The sequence below is a fragment of the Pempheris klunzingeri genome, chromosome 6 (assembly GCF_042242105.1).
Source record: "Pempheris klunzingeri isolate RE-2024b chromosome 6, fPemKlu1.hap1, whole genome shotgun sequence".
In the NCBI taxonomy this organism is placed as follows: Eukaryota; Metazoa; Chordata; class Actinopteri; order Acropomatiformes; family Pempheridae; genus Pempheris; species Pempheris klunzingeri.
The window spans coordinates 26,319,432-26,344,660 of record NC_092017.1 but is presented as its reverse complement, the minus strand read 5'-3'; the positions used below and the strand labels follow the sequence as shown (position 1 = coordinate 26,344,660).

The window sequence follows — 25,229 nt, the reverse complement described above, 5'->3', positions numbered from 1 at the left end:
CTGATGCTCAGGGTTTGGATTTGTACTATTCTCTAAAATGAGTGACATATAATAACAAAGTCACGTATATATATACGATATGTGCAACATAAACTGCAGGTGCCTCAGAAATGGTTGTTATGAATCTTATTTATTGTCAGTTAAAGAATCCTTTTATCATTCGGTGGCTCATCTTCACTTTCAGAGTGATTTACATGTGATATTTCCTTTATTTCAATAGTTTCCCGTTCGGTGAGCAGTTGTGATTGTGTTGGGGGTGCTGCAGTGGTGGAAGACTATTCAAATCCTTTACTTCAGTAAATGCAGCAATGCCATTATATAGTAATAAAGATGAGTTGATCTATATTCTAATCCCTCTTTAGTAAAGGTACAGATATATTATCAGTAAAGGATCATACAGCAGAATGATCCCTGTGATTACTCAACTTAAATCACTGATTTATTAACATGTTACCAGAGTTTTACTGTATCTGCATGTAGTCAAAGTGGAGTTAGTGAATATCCTATTCGGTTGTTTAATCTCATACAAGGAATCATATGTTATCAGTTTGTCACCTGTTAATCTCTGAAGAAAAGCTGGATTATTGATTAATGAGCACAAAAGTTCAGTTCTTGGGTGAATGTGTGTATGTAAAGTACGCATTTAGTTACTTTCCAGCACTGTTGACAGATGAGCGGTTCAAAGCAGTTCACATCATCACTGAAGGAAGAGCATTCCTGGACTGATGCTACGAGGTGTGAGGCCCAGAAGACTGACGTGCTTTTAAAAGCTAGATAACCACGTAGAAGGATTTTGTAACAAAGAGGCCACTTCTGAGAAAATCTGATTATTCTCAGTCTGAACATTTCCACATTTTGCATGTTTCACAGCCTCCTCCCAACCCCCGTCTGACTACAGAGCTGAAGGTCTTCTGCATCCTGAGGCTGCTCCTTTCCATGTGGACATCCAGGGTTGCCAACATCTGAAGACGCCATATAAACAAATGAAACGACAGGGCCCACGTCTATGGAAATGCAACAAAGTGGTATTTTTAGAGTGCGGTAAACAGATCAGGCGAGCTGCCTCGTCACACAAACACAAAGCAGACTTGGGCGGCTGCACTTGTGCTGCTGCTGCTGCTCCAGCTTTTGTCTACATGGCGCTTGGTCGTGAATCAAACGCAGCATCCTTCATGACCAGCACAGATGCAGACAGGATTTGGCAGTGGCAGCTCCTTATTAGGCCACTGACATAATCAGTTTCTAAAAAAAAATACTCTGTGGAGTCACTGTTTGTGTCTGAAATGCAACATCTGAGAGCATTTTTCCTCTGGGATGTTTAGTATCTGTTACCTCGGTGTTTGTCGTGCTGAAGTGCACTACGGGTTTCAAACTCAGTCGCTCTTTACAAATATCTTTTCTTCTGTAGCTTGAAAGTAATATTGTAGGAACATAGAATATTTGTAAGGTCTTACAAATGAAAACCACATGTGAAATTCCTGTTTTCACAAGTTATTTTTCACACTTGGACGACCCAAGAAGCTCAATTTTTCATTTGTGGATAAATTTAGGAAATCTGTGGCAGCAGATTCTACAGGGGATCATCATACAACAGCATCATTATTATTATTATTATACATAATAATATTATCTGCTTGTAAGCAAGCTCCAGATCCAGAATCAGTGCCAGTGGGCGAGGGACTGACTGAATCCTTATGGTGGCCTCCCTCTGGTGTTTTGAACACTTTGGGGTACAACAAACGTCTCATGGGATTAGCGATGAAGAGTATCAGCACTCTCATACCACCAAGAGAAAAACTCTTTGGATTTCAGGAAACAAAGTCTTCTCTAATTTCCTGCCTGCAGCCCTCCAGGAGGAGAAGTCACACCAAGTGGCCCAGTGGCTGCTTGACTTTCCATGAGAGGATGTTTTGAGCTGTGCTGAACTCTCAATACGTTGGAGTACGGCGCCATCTAGCGGCTCTGACAACCACACAGAGGTCATTTCTGCAGTGGGACACAAAGCAGTGACTCCTTTCACAGCAAGAGAGCTCAAACATGAATAACTATAATAAACATGTGAGCTTCGGCCTCTGAACACAGCGCAGGTACTAATGACCAAAGGACTCTGGGTCAGTGCATTTGAACCCATTCAGACAGTGAGCGTCCACCCTGAGACACACTGGGTAACATGGAGGAACATCAACCAGCACACTTTTGAAAAGGAAGAGAGACAATCGATGAGCAGAGGGCTTAAAATTAGATTTGAATCTGTTTTTGGAAGCAATTATATTCAGTGTGATTGACAGACTCGACTTTACTTTAGGGATATCTTAATGAATACGACTGTACCTCCAGTAGCTTTGAGTCAAAATAAATATTTTAATTTTATTATTATACTTTGTTTTTGGAGTGGAGGAGGAAGGAATATAATTAACATGTTGCTGTTTTCTATCTTTCCACATAGTAGTTTTCACGATTTATATGATTTATGATACATATACAGAGCTTAACAAATGTATTAGACCTCCACCCAGTGGGAGGTGTTTCCCTCCCCTGCCCTGAATTAACAGTATTGCTGATTACCTAAATATTATTTTAGTTCCTGTGATGGTTAACCTCCAGTATGTGCAGCTCTTTAATCACAATGATGGATTTGAAATGATGTAAAAGGAATCTGGAGTAGAGGAACTGATGGACTGGACAAGTCAGAGTCCAGACTTGAATCCTATCGAACAGATCTGGGATTTATTGGATTAAAAAATAGATCACACACTAATTTAATCCAAAGCAAGTCTGAGGGAACAGATAGGAACTATTTGGAGCTCAATAACAAAAGAGACGGTGGAAAAGTCCATGAAAACAATCAGGGAAGTCAAACTAGATATTAAGATTTTGGGTTAAAATGTGTGAATAAGGACTATTTAGTTGTTCCAGTTTGTTATTTGCCTAATAAATAATAATACAATGTTTAATTTGAAACAAATTTTTGACAGATTTCTAAAATATTTGTGTTTTCTCCTTTTTATGACAGCTGGTCTGATACCTTTGTTAACCACTGTGTGTCTGATGTGTTGGATTTAGTATGAGCCTGTATAATAATGTATTATTATTATTATTATCATTATTATTATTAGTGTGTTTAAGTGTTTGCTGAGTGCCTGACAAAGATCAAAATGTTGCTGCCAGCTATTGGTGCAGTGTGCAGATCTTTTGTTGGATCCATAACATTTTATTTTAGAGCCAGAGCATGCAGATTAGAAGTGGGCCTCCCTACAAACACATCTATTCAGGAGCATGATATAATCTGAACCGGTAGAAAGGACAGGTAATAACTCATTTTATGGCCTTTATCACAGCTGACAGAGACTGAATGTGGGCCCCTCTGGTCCCTGAGGGTCTGGGCCAGTGAGAGATGTGGCTGCTGGCTCTCTAACAGCGATGGTTGAACCACACAGAAGAAGAAGTAGAAGAAGAAGAAGAAGAAGAAGAAGAAGCAGGAGCTGATTTAACTGGTGTCTGTAAGATAACAGGAGTTTTCTTGGAGCAGCATCAGAGTGATCTAGTCCGGGCTAATTGATCATGAGCAGTACATGAGATCACTTTGCTAATCTTGCTACTTATGTACAGATGCAGTCGTAACCGCTCACTTTGTGAAGTTTAATATTTTCCATTCAGAGCAGAGCGTCAAATACAGTTTGACGTTGGTTTATGTACAAATGGAAAAGTTGGCCTGACAGCAAAGCTGGAGGAAAGGATCAGGATTAATCTCCAGAGACCGTGAGCGTTTATGGAAATCCAGATATTGGGTTCTCAGATCCACAGGCCAAAAAGTTGTACGAACAGACAGACGAGCAGATGAAGCAGACTATTATCATCCTCCAACATGTTCTGCTCTTCTCATGACCGGGGCAAACACCTTTCTCCACTCTGGTGCCCTCAGATCAATCACGTCGGTATCCTCATTCTTATTCTGGGTTTTAATACAAACAAATGTATTTCTCAGAGTGTTCCTGTAATACGTACGACCCCTCCACAATCACAGGGACACGATCACAGTCACGGCCCGCTGCTTTCACAGACTGTGCTGAACTACAAATGTGGCTCGACTTTAATAATCACTGGATAAAAGGGTCGTGACTGGGTACATTTGCTTTCTAAGCACAAATTGGAGGTATAATAGTCTTAAAATAGTCTTCTAGTCCTCGACATCTCAGAGGAAACGTACTCTACATTTATCTGACTGCTTTATTAATGATGGTTCCTGCATACAAAACATATAACGGGTTTATAAAATGTGATGTTTTGTTATGAATCAAACTAGATGACAGTATATAGAAGTACAGCTGAGATGATAATCAGCTGTTTGACTTAAAATTAACTGACAACTATTTTGGTAATTGTGATTTTATGGTTCCAGCTTCTGAAATGTGAGGATTTGCTGCTTTTCCTTGGAAAGATTTTAATAATTTGAACCTCTGATTTTGAGGTTTGGACTGTTTGGTTGGACAAAAACAAACATGGTGAACGTGTGTGTTTGAACTCTGAGACGACTTCACGTTAACGAATGACTAATAATAATCCAATGCTACAGTATGTAGGAGTATAGCAGTCACAGGGGGCATGGTGCTGCACTGGGCACTTTGACTTTACACATTTTCATGCTTATACTTACATACTTTTACTGAAGTGACATTCTCAATGCAGGAAGTGTTCTGACAGTGTGCGATTAGTACTTTTACTTTGAAAAAGGGTGTGAATACTCCCTCCACTACTAACAATAAACTCTACTCTGAGTGCTTATGCTACAGCTAGCATGCTCACAATAAAGTGACCATCTTAACACGACATTTGTCCTTTAACATTTGGCAGTTTAGTCGGCTAAAACTAGCATGTTAACGTGAATGTCTGCAGGAGTGTGACTGTGGGTTAGTGTCCTCAGAGGCAGACAGGTGAAGCATAATCTGAACACACTGCAGCAATTTGTAAGAAAACAGTTAGACTGGAAATGGTTAAGGTGACACTTACAGTACTGATGAAGCCGTCCTGTCTTCTTTCCTTTCTCTGCTCTCCACGTTGCTCCAAGTCCAAGTCCTCTTCTTCCTTTTTCTCGCTGCTGTGACGTGAATCTAAAGCTGCTGATGTTCTCTCCTCCAGCTGAGCCGCTGAGGCCATGCTCTTCTTCAGGGTCGTCAGACTGCACTTTAAGGAGAGTGGGATTCCCTGGAGTGTCTCATGCTAAAGCATCTCCTTTTCCAGATCACATACATTAAGCCTGAAATCCTGTGATCCTCTTTCCTTCTCTGCAGCTGTGCCTTTTCCCAAGAGACAGCTGGAGAATATGCTCAAGTAAAAACCCGGAAGCTTTGTGGATCAAAGAACGGGGACTGGTGTAAAAAAAGACCTTTCCAGGGTTTAATCTGCAAAAGTTAGTGAAATAACTCATCTAACCTTCCTGGAGAGTTTCCCAAGCAAGACAGTCTGCCGCAGTAGCTGCACGTGGAATTAGAGAGGGGTGAAACCTGGTAAGAGGGATGCAAAGAGCTCCTTCCAGTCCCTTATTATTACCTTTAGGAGGCATTTGTCTCCAACAGGATCAGTGGAGCTGCAGCCAGGTGTTGAATAGAAGAACCTTAATAGAATATTGGGCTCAGTGAACCAATACTTGATAAATAGATCAGTCTGAAAGACGAGGCTGCTTCAGGGAAAAGAAAGAAAGGAAGAAAGGAATAAAAAGGGAGTTGGTGGTTGCAGGAAATCCACTAGGGGGCAAAGTTTAGCAGCCAAGTTTTAGACTTCTACTTTGTTTTAGTGGCTTGTTGACTAATGAACTGTGATTATGACTTGTTTTTCACAGCAGAAGCACAGGTGTTGTTAATAACGTTAAGTCCAGCCAGCGTGCACAGGGCCAGCAGCCTGAAACTGAAGCAGCTAAATGGAATGCAGCCATCATTCACCTCTGTGAAAAAGACATTGAGCTGTTTCTGTAGATGTTGTTTTATGAGAGCAACATAACTGCAGCCATAATAAAGTCATTTGCCTGAATCTTAGAGGCATCGTCTGTTATTTTTTTCACATTTTCATGATGTTGCATCCTCTCTGCTTGCTATTTTTGAACTTGTAAAATATGGAAAACCTGACTTCCATGTCCCACAATCCTTCAGGGTCTGCTGACACAAATTGTTTGAGGCTATTTTTTTTTTTGACAAATATAGTGTGAAGTTCCATGTTCCCATTTTTCCGGCGGTTTATTGAGTATAAACTGAGATGAATAGATCTAAACATTTCCTCTGCTCAGTGTCAGTGCCGATCTTGATTTAATTTAAAATGGCGTGCAAATAGAGATAGATAAGACGGTTTGTGTGTCATCATGTGAGACAATGATGCCGTTCATCAGGGTAACTAAATGAGAAACAGCTCAATCTTAAGGAGAGGTTTTCCTCTGTCAGTTCCCATGGCCTTATTTGGATTTACAGAGGCGCTCGGCTCGTTCGTCTGCATGGTCTTAAATATCCAGTTTTGGGGTAAAAATGGGGAAAACTGCCATACTGTGAGGCGCTTTGTGGCCTTGAGAGCAGCTCTACCCTCTTCAAACCAGTCACGGCCGGAGCAATAAACATAAGATTAATGTTTTGCACATGGATGATTGACAACTATTTATTTGAAAACCAATTCCAATGTGCTCTTTGGGTGCATGACTTTGAGGTCCTGGGATTTTTTGGAAATTTGTCTGTGTTTAATTAGGCACTTAATATAAACACTGTCGATGACACCGTGAAGTTTCATTCTCAGTCCCTCAGGAGCGAGACTGCAAACTGATGTAAGATCATCAGTTAAAAACACAGAATCAAAATACTCTACACTTTTTTCTTTTTTTTTTTATTACGGTGCAGATTTGCAATAGAACTTTTGAGCTTAACAAACTAAAATTTACTCATAAAATCATTTTTTTCTTTTCCTCTTGGTGCTGCTGAAGGTGCATGTGCATCAAAGTGGCAGCAGAGGGCGCTCTGCTCCTACTAAACCACTTAGGCTGCTGCATTTCATGTCCAAAATCAAATAAATGAACAAAAGAGAGCTGGTATCTAACAGTGTGCACGCTGCACTACATCTACTGCACATTGTGAGCAATTAGGGATTTAAATGAGGGAATCTGTGATCTAAACATCTGTGGATGTGAGCAGGAAAAACAAAAAAAAAGGCCTCATCAGAGAGTCTGATAAGCCTAAAATATAATAACTGTTATTCTGAAAAGGGCCATTCTGCATAATTTTGGCACTTAGAGTCTATTTAGATACCTTTGTACTTTTACTTCAGCACAGTTTTGAATGCAGGACTTTTATATTTGAACTATCTTTGTCTTTAAATCGTGGTCATGTTACTTGAACCTGACTGCTGATGACAACATGCACCCATCACACACTTGTTCACAGTGACCACTGGGGGGCAGGCCTGCGCCAAACATCACAGAGAGATCACAACAAAATAGTCCTCAGGTTTCTGTTTCAGGTTCTCTTCATAATTATTCACAGAAAACAAATGCAGTGTAATATCATGTAAGGACTTTTAGTGCTGGGCCTAAATTATCTCAGGGGGTGATAAAATATCTCGGGGGGGTGACTGGTGTTCATGGGACAGAAGCTGCAGACACGAGTGGGTTCGTCCTGCTCCTCTAATAAAGGCCCCAATTAAAAGACCGAAATATATTGACAAACCTGGACTCCACAGCTTTTGGTGTCTTCGTGCATCCACCTGTGTGCTGCTGCTCCAGCCCCCTGAAGCAGCACCCCGGGGGGGCGCCGTGCAGGGCAGGGGTCCCTCTGGTGTCAGCAGGGGTCAGTGGTCAGTCACGGAGCCACCGGCCGGACCCCACAGGTGACAGGCCGCTGTGCTGCGCTTCCTCCTGAGAGTCTGACAACACATGCAAATGACAGAACAAAGAGCCCAATGAAAACACACACGTGAGAAATGAGGCTGACACGTTTCATCAGATCAGCTCTTTTTTTTTTCTTTTAACTTTCTGTTCTGTTGTTGCCTCAGTAACATTTCTGAAGGCTGCTCCATCAAACTGCGTCCAACAATCAATTACAAAGACACAGATGAGCTGAAGAAGCTGCTTTCTGCCTCCTTTAGTATTATTATTATTATTATTATTCACTGCACCGACCTTTAAATGTGCCAAACACCTTTAAGTCAACTTCACAGCTTTACTACAGTCTGACTAAAAATTACTGAATATTTTCGTTTTATTGTGGAATTTAAGGACATAAATGTGTTAAACATTTACTTGGTTCTGAATTAATCAAGCGTATAAAAAGCTTAGAGAACCCTTTAATGATCCATATTTCATTATTCATTTGGAATCATAAAAGAACAACTCCTGCTTTGGTTCCCTAATTGTTTCCAAAAAAAAAAAAAAATATTGCTGCTTCATACTTTTAAAATGATTTTACTGAATTTTACTTTTAAAAACAGGCCTTTACACCTTTAGAGCCAATAATGTAGATTAAAACATTCATTCATGAATAAAATATACCTAACTGATGAAATATAAGACACATAGAGGAACATATTTACGGGCTAAAACGGTAAATGTCTTGATAACAAATCATCAACTCAATAATTCTACAACAAACATTAAATATTTGTTGTTATTTTTACTTGAATTTTCTCCTTTTCCTAATAAACTGATCACAGAAGTCAGTTTATTCTCTCTGTCAGTCAGAGGTGGATTATCATCCGTCTCTTAACCTTTTTATTTTTTTTGTTTTTAAACGATTATTTCCATCAGGCTGAAACACATTTAATGTTGTCTTTACGCTTTTCAATCAACACAAACGGAACACAGAGCTCTCCAGAGGCCGCGGGGCGTTTTGATGGCTCTGTTAACACCCGCTCAGTGTTAATGACATTTGGAGGAATTCATCTCTAGAAAGAAAAACCACCTTCAGTCTCAGCAGCCGCTCGCACCCACTGGCACCTTCTTTTTTTTTTTTTTTCTCACCCACCTCGACCAAATGATCTTCATTTAACCTTTAATTAGTTTCTACACGCCGCCCACCGGCGCTGTCGGGGAGCAGGAGGGAGGCATCCTCACCCTTTCATGTCCGTCTGTTTATTCAGAGGCTCAAACGCAGCTGATGGGAGTTTCTCACAGACTGCAGCCTGATTAGTTTGAGCTCATTTTGCATTCCTGATCGGTAAAACCTTGGGTCTGATCGGTGGCAAAGATATTTTAACAACATAAATGGGAACTGCTCCTTTTGGAAAAGGCCTCTTGGCTGATGTGACACAGATATAACAGAATACATTAGTGAAGGAGCCTTTTTGGTTCATTTTGGGTGCTCTGTTTTGGATAATTTCCACTTTTACGCACAGTTTGAATATTTCGGTGATGAAGAGGAAGGGAACACCGGTTTGGAGATTAGCTTTAAGGCACGGAAGCCCACAATAAACTCACTTCTTTCTCGTTTCCAAAATAGACCAACTATAGCTCGGAATATGACACATTAATGAAATATAATAAATGCCACGCAATTCGACTCATTAAGGGAATTTTCTGCAAATTTGGGCACACCCTTAACAGCATTTTAATATCTCCATGTCTGATCTGAGGAGGGAGAGAAGGGGTGGGGGGGAGGAAGGGGAGGGGGAGGGAGGTGTAGTAACTTTTGTCGCCATGCAGCTTTTCCACAGGTTCATTCCGTCCTCCAATTGGATGATGGAGCACTCATTGGGGAGGAGCAGCCCGAGCAGCCAAAAGGGAGGAAAAATGTGAAGGGTAAAAAAAAGTTCCTTGCTGTGTAGACTCATGCTCCTCCAGCATTACTTTTAGCCTTCTCACTTTCCCAAATGTTCACTGCAGCAGTGTGCGCTCTCTCCGGTTCACCGTGGCGAGCTGTGGCTTAAAGAGGGACTTTCAGGCGAGAGAGAAAGAAGAGGAACAGTAACAGAACCGGAGCACGCGCCGAAGCTGCGAGAGGTTCTGGGGGAAGCAGTTTGGGGAGGTTTTACGCATTGCGCAGGATGCAGGCGCGCTACTCCGTCTCCAGCCCCAACTCTTTGGGAGTTGTACCGTACATCAGCAGCGACCAGAGCTACTACCGGGCCGGCGGTGGATACACCGGGATGCCCGCACCGATGAGCATGTACTCCCATGCGGCCCACGAGCAGTACCCGGCCAGCATGGCCCGGGCGTACGGACCGTACACCCCTCAGCACCAGCCGAAGGACATGGTCAAACCCCCCTACAGCTACATCGCTCTCATCACCATGGCCATCCAGAATTCACCGGAGAAAAAGATCACCCTGAACGGGATTTATCAGTTTATCATGGAGAGGTTTCCCTTCTACCGGGACAACAAGCAGGGCTGGCAGAACAGCATCAGGCACAATCTGTCTCTCAACGAGTGCTTTGTCAAAGTGCCCCGGGACGATAAGAAGCCCGGTAAGGGCAGCTACTGGACCCTGGACCCGGACTCCTACAACATGTTTGAGAACGGCAGCTTCCTACGGCGCCGGAGGAGGTTCAAAAAGAAGGACGTGCAGAGGGACAAGGATGATAGGGACAGGCCGGCCAAGGACCCCTCGTCCCGCACCCCGGGCAGGGAGCAGGACCCGCCGTTACAGGGCTCTCAGCCGGTGCGGGTCCAGGATATAAAGACGGAGAACGGGACCTCGACGCCGCCACAGGCCGAGTCCCCGACCCTGAGCACCGTGCCCAAGATCGAGAGCCCTGACAGCAGCAGCAGCATGTCAACAGGCAGCCCGCACAGCGTGCCCTCCACCCGGTCACTCAGCATGGATGGACCCGAGCACCACCACCACGGCCAGGCCCCGGCGCAGGGCTTCAGCGTGGATAACATCATGACCACCCTGCGGGGGTCTCCGCAGACCGAGCTCTCCCCGCCACTAGTCCCCTCCTCTCGGACAGGTATCAGCTCTTCGCTGTCGCTCAACTACTCCCCCAACCAGACATCCGCGTACAGCTCGACGACCTGCAACCAGAACTCCATCTCCACGAACTCCAACATGACCTATCACTGCAACATGAGCCTGTACGCGGGGGACAGATCGACCGGCCACCTGGCGCCGTCCACCACGGTGGAGGAGGCTCTGCCCGACTATTGCATCACCACGACCACCGCGTCCCCGCTCGGACACGGCAACCTGAGCCAGGCGGGCCAGGAGGGCCACCACGCGCACCAGGGCCGGCTCGCGTCCTGGTACGGGGACCTGAGCCACTTGGGCGCGGGTTACCCGGCACAGCAGCAGAACTTCCACTCTGTGCGGGAGATGTTCGAGTCCCAGCGGATCGGGCTGAACGGCTCCCCGGTCAACGGGAATAATAGCTGTCAGATGGCCTTCCCCTCCGGCCAGTCCATCTACCGCACCTCAGGAACATTTGTCTATGACTGCAGCAAGTTCTGAAAGCCAAAGCGTGCCTTTTAAATTAATAACTCTAATATATGTTTTCTATATATTTTTTCTTTTTGTACTTTTGGTCTTTTATTCACACTCCGAATGGACATAAGAGACTCAGAGACTTTTCTGTCGAGGCGTGTTAACACCACAGAACACGTAAGTTTTCTTCCCTCTCGCTTTGAGAATTGTTTCTAAAGATGGCTCAAACACCAGCTTTGGTGACTATAAACTGTAAATTATAGCCTAATATAGTAATTTATTTTTTAGGAAAAGGGAGTGGTTGGATATTGAGGACCAAACACTTACAAGTTTTTCCAGTTTTCTTATTGCTGCCTTTATTTGTCCCAGTTCTTGTATAGAAATAGAGGGGGGGCTTTGTAGTCTATACTGACTTATTCTATTCATTTTGTCTTATTTGTTAAAAAAAACTATTTTGAAGGCATTACATTTTGTTTGTTTAATAAAGTGCCATCTATTTGATTTTAACTGGAGTGATTTATTAGCAGAGGCAATGCTAAAGGAATTATTCTTTCTTTCGGTTTTATTTTATTCTAAAGAGGAGGTAGGCCCAGAGAACCAGGCACAGGTCAAAATGTGTGAGTGTGAAATATTTTACTTTATTATTAACTTGCTAAATGTTTATTTTTTTAAATGATGGCCACTGAAAATCAGCCTTTTTCTTCTTTTTCTTTTTTAAAGAAAAGACTGTAGTTTTATTGTCTCAGTGGATCCACAGAATTTGGCTTTTTTAAAAGTTAAAAAAGAAAAACAAAACTACTGAAACACAATTAAGGCCCATAAGAGTTATTAGATTTAAGGGGGAGTGTTTTATTAGAGGTTAACGGGGAGGGGTTGGTGGTGTCTGCGGCCCTACTTTACGCTGCGGAGGCCGAATCCGACCACAGCCTAAATGCTACCTAAAATATCAAACTGTGAGAAGCTTTCAGCATAAAAGCTTTGAAACGAACCTGCAGGTTGGATATTTTCAACATTCACGCGTAAAAAGGACGCACGTGCGGCGGCAGCAGCTCAGTCTGAACTCACATGTCAGCAAAACAAACCAGTGGTTACAGAGTGAGCAGGCTTCCGTCCGCCTGCTGCTCCTCTACACGGGCTGGATGCAGGGAGAAAAGCTGCAGCTGCTTTTATTTGGGGTGTCTTCAGAGCACATTTAGCCGCGCGAGCAGAGTCCGGGGTCCCTGCTGATGCACGCGGAGGACGGTGTGGTTGCTGTGACCTGTGTGTGTGTGTGTGTGTGTGTGTGTGTGTGTGGGTGGGGGGGTGCGTGGTGGAGGCGGTGGGGCCTGCTTCACATGTTGCGTCCTGCAGAAGAATTACAGCAGCAGCGGCCTGTTTTGACTGAAATATTGCTGCTGTCACATGTTTATTTACTTCAGTACTTCCGTGCTGACGTGAGCCCCCCCCCTTTACCCACTTTCCCCCTTTAAAAAAAACTTCATATTAAGATCCAAACTTTTTTTCTTTATGTTTAAAGGCAGGTTTTTAAGTGAATATTAACATGATAGTGACATTACAGCCAATGTTCTGTAACATTTTAGAGAGAAGTTCTCATCATGTGTCAGCTAATGTGTGCCAAAGGTTTGAATAAGTAATAGGTGCCATACATGTTTAAGATAACAACATTAAAGGAAGCAGCAATAATAATAATGATAATAACAATGAGACGTTTGAGGTCAGTGTTATTTCCAGGTGTGAATTTGGACTAAGAATAACCAGGTTTTTGGCTTGTTTGTCTCTTTATTTGAGCTCTTCAGCCTCCTCACCAGCAGCCTGCAGAGACATTTTCACTCTCTGGCAGACAGTGTAACATCTCTGGACACGGTGCACTACGTGTGTGTGTGTGTGTGTGTGTGAGTTTGAGGCCTGCGTGGATGAGATTTTAATGAGTCAGTGAAACTTAAAAAATTCCGGCGCGCAAACGCTCCCCAGGGGCCACCAAGCAGTCAGATGAGTCAAGCCCATAAAACTAACGTAAACAACGCGCCATTGGCTCCCCCCGCTGCACCTTCTGTAGTTTGGGGAGGGCTGGTGTGACGTTCACGTACACAACGACACCCAAAAACACAACCTGTAACGCGCAGAAATCCGCCTGGTGACAATAAAAGACGAGATTATCGCTTCTAAACAAACGTCTCTGTGATTGATGCGACACTTTAAGGGTCAGGAAGGAAAATCCAGTCAGGGCTGCGAATCATTTCTCATTAGAGGGACGAGGCGGGAGGAGGTGATGGAGGTCAATGGAGAGGATGTCAACAATGCACTTTAGGAAAGAACGGCGAGAAGCCCGCAGTAAAGCCTGTCAGTACCTTATCTGAGGCCGCTTCACGGCCCGCAGGACTCTGCATTGTTGCAGCATTTTACAGGCCTGCAGCCTGACAGTGAAAAGACTCCCAGAGGAGGAGCGCGCGGCTCTCCAGACTGGAAACGGTGCCAATACGCACAACAACCGCAGTCAAAAGGCCTAATTAAGGAGACTGCGCCGTGTTGTGTTTGAGGTGTTTTAGTGATCTGTTCACTTCTGTTTATCATCGGTGTAAAATACACGTCGCCTCGAGGGATCACACTTGAGTAGAAGTCTTCTTCCAGAGCAACCCGATAGCCTTCATCTCCGCGTATTTATCGTTTGGAGGACAGAGAAGCGTTTAGAGGAAACACACACGAGGCTGAAAAACACCTGAGAACATTTGGGAGCCTCAGAAGATTCACACAGGAGACATGTTTTGATCCTGCGGAGACACTCGTTTGGATTTTTAAGATGTAATTTCTTTTTTTTTTAAAATCTTTTAGAAGAAGCCCTGCTGCGTTAAACGTATTTTTCATTTGAGATTTAACAGCAACACTTTATTGTTTCACCTGTTATATATTTACAGATTTTTGCAGGTGGAGCCAAAACGTAAATATATATATTTTAAACCCGATCAGGTCTGATGATCTGATAAATATGATCACTACGTTTCTCAGTCTAAAAGCGGAGGGATTTCCCATAATGTTAATTATAATTTATTATAATGGTACTTGTGAGACCAAATAAATCTGTTTTTAGATTATAAAGAAAATATGTGTTTCATATTTAAACAGTTTAAATATTGGATGACACACTGAAGGAGTTTTATAATGAACACTGAGCATGTGTGGCAGCTTATAACAGATATAAAGACAAAATAGTGCGACCCTCTCACACACTCTGCACCTTTTCTGTCTCAGGTGTGTGTGTGTGTGTGTGTGGGGTTTTTTTTTTGAGCCCTGAAAACACCCTGCTGATCTAAAGCTTTGCTGCAGTTTGCATTAGAGGCCAAACGAGAGCTGTTGTCCGTCGTTTAGCACAAGTGAGGTGAAATCAAGTGTTGAACGTGTCACGGTGAGGATTTGTTTCAGGCTTCGCTGAGCAGCAGCTGCTCCTCGACTTTATCTTCATCTCCTCCAGAAATCTGCTGATTATTGTTCACTGTTTGACCTCCACTCGCGACTGTATTCATTTTATATGAAGCCATTTAAATAATATATATATATATATGTTTGTCCTCTTAGTGTTCACGTGGGAGAAGCTACAGAAGAGTTAGACTTCAGTTATTTCTCTTGTGTCCCATTTATTCTAGTTTTACATCACCTAAGCTCCTCCAGCGTCCTCTGGAAAAAGGAAAAATCAATACCCCTTTATTTTTTTAATCAAACATGACATTTTAAAGTAGTTGTTGCCTCCAGTGAACCTAAACAACCATTTAACGTTATTAATAATTCATTATTAAACACCATTCAAATTATGAACACCGAGTTTAGTCTTTTTTTAAATTAGTTTTTATGAGAATCAAATTATCTGATTTACAGTAAAAGCTATGAGCTCATAAAACACTTTTTAAAATTGCTGCTTTGTATAAAAGGCCTTTTTGCAGGTTTAATTTGAGGGATTATTTCCCCCGTTGTGCATTTAGATTTGACAGAAACAAGTTAAGATCCTCATTTCACGAGAATTTAGGGAGTCTGAGCCCCCCCGTGAGTTTAAATTGACCGCCGGAGCTGTGTAATCTCCTTAAAATGTTTGTTTAGCTGCACGAAAGTTTTTATTTCTTTGCATCCGTGCTCCAAATCCACATCAGCTTTACTTTCTTTGAGTGCCAACAGTAAACCGGATCACGGGACCGGCCTAATTGTTGTTGAGGGGTAAGGCGGTGCACCTGCAGGGGCTCCGGGCGCGCAGTGTGTGTTTTCTGCTCTCAGCGCGGGTTTCAGGGGCCCAAACGGCCTCGGAGCCACATCTGGTTCCAATCGGGGCTGCGCACAGACGCAGCGCTGTCCAGGACGATCACAGAGCCCTTTAAACGGCCTGTAGGTGTTGTCCTGAAAGCAGACAGAGGCGATCCCGGCCTCAGGGCTCCCTGGAGGGCGAGTGTCACACCGAGCCAGAAAGTAGTCCAACTGAGCAGGCCTGCATTTACTCCAGTACCGTGCTGCAGTGGAACTTTGGAGCTACTTCTTCAGGCTTCTGCTCCATCTAAAGTGGAGATACTGGGATTGTTACTCCACTATTTACAGATTAGGATTTTATGCGCCAGGGTATTTAATATTAATGTGAAAAGTTAATGAATAGGATTGATTACTTTGAATAAAACCAGTAATAACAGTCCAATAATAAAATATACAACAACATGAGCCTCTCTGCTGCCCGATGACAACTTTGACTTCAGATACTTTATGACAGAAGTCCTCTTTTACAGTGTTTTACATCGTGCTGCTGTTCTTTACACCGAAGCTCACTCAGTGATCTGAGAGCTTCTTCCAGCGTTTGTTAATACGGGAACAAACAAATACATCCGCCAGCTGTTGGCTTAATGTGGGATTATAGTCCCGAGCTGCGTTATTAAACATAATTAAATCTATACGTGCATTATATTAATTTAATAAATAATCAAAGAGGACGTGAGAAAAAATGTGTCAGTGAGATTTAAAATATACATTTTAGGGAACATTTTACTGACAAGGACTCATTTTTGCAAACACAACTGAGAAAAGCCTTTAAAGAGGAGGAAGACTGATTATTATTATTATTACTGATCATTAGTTAATTATTCTCTTACAGCAGTTTGAAGATTTTGCTCTCTAATTAAGTGCAAAGTGTGAGACCTCATAATAAGAAGAATCTGTAAAATGGGAACGTGTGAAAACCTGAGGACTGTCATCAGGACCAGAGCAGCTCCAGGTCCGGGTCCAGGCTCCACACGCTCACCGAGCCCTGGAGATCTGGAAACCTGCAGCCGCTCTGGAAAAGACAAGGGCCGTTTGAGACTCCGGGGCTGCGGGACTGCGGGCCCGGGGAGAAACGGACTTCCGGCCGAATAAAAGAGCGCAGTGTGCTCGCAAATAAAAACCCTGGAAAGCTGGAGCGAGCAGAGGGGAGAGAAACGAAAGGAGCTGAGCCAGCCGACCTCTGCACAACCTGGACACACACACACACACACGGACATACCTGCATTTAAAACCTGGAGGAGGATTTGCTGCTTGCTTGCCTTCATGTCTCACACTTTGATAAGTCCCCTGAAGGAAAAGCACACAGAGGACAACCAGGAAACCACCATCTTAATACTTCTACCAGCGTGTCTGTGCCTCCTCTTCATCACCACACAGTGCAGCAGCAGAAATCCCATTAAAAACATTAGGACAACATGTAAAAACTAAGTCTTTATTGTACCAAACGGTTCATTTGTGGACACCAGACCATTCATAAACCCCCTTGAATCATTTTACCCAGTGAAAGATCAAATCTCCACCTCCTATGTTTTTATATATTCTGCCATTTCATCCTCTAAAAGAAAGAAAGTCAGAAACTGTGACAGCTAAAACAACGGGATCACAATCAAAAGAGACAAAGACACATAAATAAACCATTAAAACTTGCCATCTAAATAAATTATGACATGATCAGTGTTGGAATATATAAAAAAGGCATCTCTGCTATGTGATAGCAAAACAAAATCAAAACGACATGATGCAGGAAAGAGAAACATGAGAAGAAAGGACACAATTACTTCATGTGGAAAAGTCGTAAAGGTAGAAATACATGTTCCCTCCACTGTCGGCCTCAGTGGGGGAACGCAGGAGTGCTAAAATGTTTCCGTCCCGACTGATTTGGCCTTCAGGCGTTTGGGTTTTTCTTCATTAGCTCGATGTCGGCGTCCACCATCTCCTTCACCAGCTCCTGCAGAGGGGCAACATTTCATGTCATAAAGAACAGATTGGCAACTCTGAAAAGGTCGACTGTTCATCTGTGACCTACAGCCAGCGGCTCTGCTGAGATGTTTTCATGTCATTTTCATTAAAGCCTTTATTTATTTACACTGTGGTTTATATTCAAATTAATGAAGATACCAACAAACAAACACAGTTCTGCATCAGCGAGGTGTCAGGGAAGGGGAATAATCCAAGATTATCATTTACTGGCTTTAATCTGAAATGTATTTGAAGAACAGATGATGATTAATGCTGGATATTCAACCTTTAGGAGATAGAACCAAAAATGTGTTTGCACAGAATATCAAATACTGTTGACTTGTTTATTCTTTGGTCACTTTGCACCTGATTTACTACAAAATACTGCTGATTTTATTCAGGCTGTTTGTGTTAAGACGGTTTTTTAAAAAACATTTTAAAGCTTTTCTTTTTAAAGGAAAAAAGGTTTGTTTCCATTTCACTGTTGAAACCCAGGAATCGTATTAGACGGCACACAGTCGCTGCTGCAGGTTAATATGATGTCGTGTTATTGTTTTTGTCTACAAACAAATATGGAGGCTTTTACATGACCACAGTTTGATTTTTTAACGTATGGCTTCATGTGCCATATCTTGAGCTACAGTGGAAAATATTCTCCACTTTTGTTATTATTAGTTTTTATCAAATTCCACGTCTTTCGCTGTGAAGTTTGGTTTAAAGACATTTCCAATAAAGGAAGCAGTTTCATACTTCTCCCCACACATCATACAGGAGGTTCAGGTCAGGCCGGCTTCAGACATGATTACTCTCTGTGGCATTAAAGTAGTTCTTGCACTTTTTTATATCCCAATTTGTTTTATATCCTTCGTCTCACTATCCCACGCACACACCATGCTCCCTCCACCCACCCTCTACATGTGTCCATAGGTGCAGACACTTGTCCTTCCACTCAGCCACAGGCCTTCAAAAATATTCCTCCACTTCTCACTGAATTGCTTGTTTTACTATTAGATCTTTGGACATCGTGGCTAGATTAGTTATATTTCTTGAAATCATTCCACGTCTCTACTTGTGTGGTAAAACATCCTCATCGCTGACATGGCAGTGATTTCGTCCCTCCCCACCAGGTGTGTGACACGCACCTCAAAAGTCACCTTTGGCTTCCAACCCAGCCTCTGATAAGCTTTGGTGCTGTCGCCTTGTAGGTAGTCCTGTTAAAAAAGAATGAAAGAAGAGAGAGAGAGAGAGAGAGAGAAAAGAAAGAAAGGGGGAGGAAAGAAAAACAAATCATCTGTCATGTGTGATCCGATGTGTCGTCCTCATATGAAGACATACTTCAACTCAACTGTCCAAACTTGACGTCTTCAACAGGATGCAAAGGATGGAGGGTGATGATTACTCTCTCTCTCTCTCTCTCTCTCTCTCTCTCTCTCTCTCTCTCTCTCTCTCTCACCCACACACACACACACCCACACACGCACACACACACACACACACTGTATCTCCTCTCACGGGGAAAAAGGGAGGTCACAGAGTCTCACTGGCCATCAATCCCCCCTCTCGGCTCCCCACCACCGGTCTGTCCAGACAGCCCCTGTCGGTGCCAGAGGATGATGAATTGTGGGACTCTGGTGGTGTAACCCCCAGCCCAGGACCCCCCACCCTCCTCAACCCCTTACTCATTTTCCCCCCCTGTTGTGTTTTGCACTGCGTTCAACATCCAGGGAGACCCTGCCCGAGACCACCAAAGAGACAGAAATAAAACCCCTGTACATGCACCGGGTTTGTGAAGCTTCCTTTCTTTCTTTTCTTGTTTTTTCTTTCATCCCTGAGGCATCAACCATATACGTTTGCACCAGAAACATACATTTAGACCTCAAGAGGTCTAATAAAATCCTGTGAAAACCAAGTGAGGAATCTCCTTTTTCTCAGTTCAGCTGACACTGTGTGATCCTTAATACTGCAGCTAATTCGACTAAGACAAGAAAATCCCTAAAAGGATAAAAAGATTTCTATTTTTTTAGTTTTGTTTTGTTTTGTTTAACACAGTCATGACTTTGGTGCCTCCTCAAGAAGTGCTTTCTGCTCTTCTCTCTCCGCATAGGGGTTGAAATCATGTACAAAATGTGGCCAAAAGTAACTGGACACCCAAACTTTTCACTCACATGTGACTGCTGAGCATCTCACTCCGAAAGCATGAGCACTCTTCTGGGAAGGCCGTCTGTCAAATTTTGGAATCTGGATGAAGGGGTTTGCTTCGATTAGGCCACAAGAGCATTAACATTGATTTATAGTTGTGCTTTAAGGGCGTACAGTGCAGATTACGCGCCCAATGTTCAGGGGCGGTGGCGGCTACAGAGATACTACATGGAGAGTGGAGGAGCTGTGATTGGTCAGATTGGGCTCTCTGTGTTTTTCCTGTAGAGATTGTTGAGAGTGAAGACAATATGAGGTCAAGGTTGAAGAAAAGCATATTGTTCCTGCATATTGTCAAAAGGAAACGTACATACGGGAAATGCACGGAACGACTTCGTATTCACTAATGAAACAAGGCGGACCTTCCCAAATAAAATAGGAAATATAACCGAAACATGATGCAGCCTGATCGAGTCTAATAAATCTCTCGAGTGTTTTAATGATGCTATCAACAGCTGAACGCTGAACTGTGAATAAAAAAACCCCCATTCCTCCTAAAAGTGTTGGATGCAGCTGAAGTCATGAGTCCATGCAGAGCAGTTCTATCACACCACACTGGGGAGATGATTTGTTTCTGGATCTGGCTTTGTGCACGGGGGGAAAACAAACTGTTCCCACAAAGTGGACGCACACTGTATGTCTTAAATATTGGATGCCATGGCATTACATTGCATTTCCGTTAACTGGAGCGAAGATGCCAAGCTCAAATCATGAAAAGCAGCCAGAGACCAGATCTACGCAGACGGACGGCCATGTGGCGTAAAAAGAGAGAGAGCAGTGTTTTAGTCAAAGGTTTGAACCTCTTGAAAATGTCTTTTCTGGGTGATCTTATTACAGAGGAACGCTCACAGCAGCACTGGCATACTTCAGCCTTTTAGAGAGCAGGGACCCACATCTCAGAGAGGCTCCACGGCGCTTAATCACACTCTTCTGATTACACACAAAGGCAAGAACACTGAACGCACACATAGAGAACAAGTACAGGCTGATTCAGCCTGCGACGCCGCTCACCTGGAAGTGAACCGCATTTTCAAACTGAGCCGCTCTCTTTATTTCTAATTTCACATGCTTTACGTACGGCCCAGCAGATGAAAGCTACAGGCCATTTTTCCCCTCGCTGTAACGGCAGGACAAACAGCTCTTTCTCATGTGAGCAGCTCTGTACATTACTCACATCCATTTTTGGCTCTGAAGCCATAACTGGAAACATTTTTAGACTAATTACCTACAGCAATGAGACATAATTTATCATGGGGCTGAATGTAATTATTATAGGGTGACTTACTCCACAATTACATTAAATAATCCACTTGCTTCATAATTATATTGATTAGGGTTTGTAATGGAGAACATTTCGTAGCTGGCATAAAAGAAAGCGACTGGTCTCCTCACGAATGCTGAAGCTGAATCCTGAAGTCAAGTGTCACAGGTAACACGTTAATACACAGAACCTGGTTTAAGGTCTGTGTGGTTTCTATGTCCCTTGTTGATTGGTTGTAAAACGTCTTAGGAGTCTTATCTGATACGAGCCCGTCAGAAACCCAAGCCAAAAAAAATGGAGGGAAAACAAATGCAAGAAAGTTGGCGTGCTGCAGAGCAGTGGGGAAAAAAACAACAACCCTGAAGTAGCCTTTTGTTTAGTTTCTGTCTGCGTGCATGTAAATGAACTGAAATAAACTCCAAGCTGTGACTTAAAGCAAAAGGACGATGGAACGAGCGAACGGGAGGAGGATCCAGCCAGCTTGAGGCTGAGGCTCAGGTGAGGGTTTCAACTGATCTGTCTCGCTTTGGGAACGACGACTGAGTGCCTTTATTCTTCTGTAGTATGCTGTGACCTGTAACTACCTGCTGTGAATAGCCAAGAACAGCCAAGGTGCCCATCCATCCAACTGAAGGCAGTGCCACTGACAAAATGAAGAGGGTGTTTCCTGTTTCTACTCGAGCTCTAATTGGCATCGACTGACTCACAGGTAAAAGTTCATCTTTGTACACACACACACACACACACACCCCTTTGTGGAAAGTATAAATTGTCTTACTGGCCTTGGTTTATTAATTTCTTAAGACATAAGAATCATCATTCTAGTAGAGCAATCATTACTGATTATTAATGTAGTTTCACCGCATGAAAGATGATCATTGCTGTTGAAACTGCAGACCATTAGCGCGATTCTGTGACTCCATCACTGGTATAAATCCAGCTGACTGCTGCCCAGCTACAAATCACCGAGAGACCTGGACAAAAATGTAAAAATTATACTCCAGCGCTAACTGGAAGTAAGGAACAGTTGCGCCTTGTTTTATCATCTCCATCATCTTCGTCATCATCATCGTCGTCATGCCTGGCCTCGGAAATCTCCATTTGAGCTTGGCAGGAGAACATCTGTTGAAACGAGACTCTGAAAATGAGAGGTTGTCTGCTAAGACGGCAGACTTAGCAGACAACCACACAGTTCAGCATCCAGGAAGTTAATCCAGCGCCTGGTCTTTCTCAACCAGGATTTCTGCAGGTGACAGACAATCTCACCCTCACAGATCCGTCTGCAGTCCCGTGGCTCAGCAGAATAAAAAGCTGCTTCCAAACTGCTAACAAGAGCATTCTGCGGCCAAGTGAACTCACCCCAAACAGGGCATGTAGCAAATAATTCAGCATGAACTACTAACAGATGGGGGCACAATATAATCTTCATATGGATCCGATTTGGAACCAAACCCAACATTTTGGTACATCCTGTTTAAAACACTGCTCTGCCCATGTCTGAAACTATGCAGCAGTGATCATAACAAAAACGGGTAGAAGAAAGCTGAAAATTAGCTGTGACAAAATGTGTCCCTCACCCTGAGAGCATTAAGTACATTTTAGAGATTAAATGACAATATGGATTACGTCCACTCACCATCTGAGACCAAGTTACAGGCCTGTGGGTGAGCAACACAGTCTCCGAGGGCTGATTTGTAGTATTAGCTCATATCAGAAAATGCTTATGGGAGTAAATTCTGTATGCAGTGACAAATCTCTTATTTTCATATATTCATTTAGTTTCTCACCGTCTATATGGCCTATCATCCCCCACCCTCTCTCCTTTCTGCCTTTTTCCTGACACTGTCCACTATAATAAAGACGAGACGCCATAAAAAATAATCCTTAGAAATGTAAAAGTGAGAGACAAATAGAGTGCGATCATGGTCCATAAAGCGCACAGGCAGTAAAAGGCACTCAGAGCAGGCATTTAACGCAAAGGAATTCTGTATCAGTACAAGGCCTTTCAATAAATCACACGGCACACCGGGGCTGACCCCCAAACACATGGGGGCACGCACACAAACATGTAGCAGCGTGTGAACACACACAAGCACCTACAGCAGTGGTTCGTACCCTCGGGGGCACTTCTGCAGTTACAAGGGGGCAATATTGTATCTTATACGGTGTAGCTCAACTTATTCGATAAGAGAATATAACTTCTATATATATATATAAAACGTCTTAAGAGCTAAATATAATGTATGAATGGTTCAGAATGGTTGAAATGTCAACTTAAACACTAATTATTATTTTGCTTTAAAGATTATTTTTATTGGCTTTGAGGAGGCAGACGTGAAACAGTCGCAGCGAGACGGTGGTCTGACATTCAGCAAAGATCGTCGGCTGCAATCAAACCGGCGTCATTTCAGTTTTACGGTACACGCAGTAACCATCTGTTTTAACCGCGTGAAAAAATATTGTTAGTCGGGTTAAATAACATCCTGTTTTTGATGAAATGAAGACATTAGTCCATCTGACAGGGATGAGGTGATACGACTTAAAGAAAAGGGTGGGAGCCGCTGATTGACAGCAGTACAGTGTGTGTAAGGATAGGTAGGGGAAAAAAAAGCTAAATGTCCCTAAATTGTATTTATTTTTCTTCCCACTGGAAACCCGCCCACTTACGGGAGACAGATCAAACACGCTCAAGAAAACAACTCTCTTCTCTCTCTTCTCCATCTCCCTCTCTCCCTCTTTCTCTCTCTCTCTCTCTGAGGGTTGCATGCTGGGAGACTATGATGTGGTTTTGGAAGTCCAGTAGCGTCTCTGGTATTTGTACAGTAGTGGACACGAGGCTGTGAATACAGAGACTTCAAAGAGAATCAGATAAAGCGGCCGAGAATGTTGTGAGAGCCTGAAGCTCACGGCCTCCGTGTCCCTAACAGACCCAGATGTTTCGACCAGACCCAGATGTACTGACCTTTGACCTTGCTGGGGTTTTGATGGAAGAACTGAACCGTGATCCGGGGCTTTTTATACCCAGGATGAACTGCTCTTACGACAGCGACGGGGACACGAGGAACGGACGAAGAGGAAAAACCAGACCAGACACGTGATGTGATGTGACGTGACGGACGCCGTTGGCCGTCTGTAGCAACATGGAGGCTGCTGCTGCGTTCACTGTGCGTGTGCAGGTGATGACGAAGGGAGAGCTTCATCATTCCTAGTTGTTCAGACCCAGAGTCACAAATCTGTCACTGGTCAATTTTTAACGCACCTCCGCCAGCACGGCCTCAACTTATCACTCTATTTAAAGCACAAAAGGCCCACAGTGTCAGCTGGAGGGAGGGAGGGATGAAATAAGAGACTTGTGTGGTAATGTGCATACCACTGGTCGTCTTTTTTTCTACAAAAGCCTGAATTATTTTACCCACAATACACTGCAACTGTACCTTGTACGATATACGTGACATTACTATGTTTGACGGTCATGCCAATAAAACAAATGTGAATATGAAAGAATGTATTTGTCTTGACTGTAAAGGCTCATGAACACCTTCGTGCCTTCTTATTGGCTACAGACTGTGGGACTGACAGCTCATGTTGGCGTCACCTGAGGAGGTGTTTGTGTCCGTCTGGACAGTTTTTGGTTCCTCAGCCTTACCTGATGAAGGCCTGAGGATGAAATGCTGTAACTCTGATTAAGTTAAGAACAGTATGCAGGGAGTCTGTCTCAACATGGGGCACAGGGCCCCCCCTCAAACAGGTCACAAGATACATTTCAGCAGTTGTGAGATAGCAAGACAGAAAAGTTAGATAAACTAAAATTATGTTAATTTTCTGCCCAACTTTTGCATTTTTCTCACTTATACACAACAAGTGATGAAGTATTGTGAGTGCAAATGTGGCTAGAAAAGAACCACTGTACTAAAAGATAACACACATAAAATAGATATATATATAGATTATTTTAAATTTTCACTTTTGAATCATTTCCATACGGATTATATTGATTGATGAAGTTAACATATTTGCAGTTTGTTCCACGTGGCTGAATGCACGTGTTGTAAGCTGCTGTGGACAAAACTGTCAGCTAAATAAATGTAATGTAATATTTCACATTTCTTACCAAACAACAAAATTCAAAACTGTATTGAAAAAAAAA

General features: G+C 43.1%; 2 protein-coding genes across 2 annotated transcripts in view; one reads left to right on the top strand and one right to left on the bottom strand.

The window, feature by feature from the left end:
* Positions 1-9,935: 9,935 nt before the first annotated feature.
* On the top strand, positions 9,936-11,868 carry LOC139202812 (forkhead box C1-A-like). The gene has a single exon (XM_070832396.1). It carries the CDS (start codon positions 10,006-10,008, stop codon positions 11,407-11,409), a length of 1,404 nt encoding a protein of 467 aa, XP_070688497.1. The 5' UTR covers positions 9,936-10,005; the 3' UTR covers positions 11,410-11,868.
* Positions 11,869-17,084: 5,216 nt separating this feature from the next.
* Positions 17,085-25,229, bottom strand: part of gmds (GDP-mannose 4,6-dehydratase) — a 157,728-nt gene continuing 149,583 nt past the window's right edge. Inside the window, exons 10-11 of the mRNA XM_070832522.1 lie at positions 18,768-18,836; positions 17,085-17,614 (exon numbers count right to left, since the gene is read on the bottom strand). Of these exons, the coding sequence (XP_070688623.1) occupies positions 17,552-17,614; positions 18,768-18,836 (132 nt within the window). The 3' untranslated portion in view covers positions 17,085-17,551. The remainder of the gene's footprint in view (positions 17,615-18,767; positions 18,837-25,229) is intronic.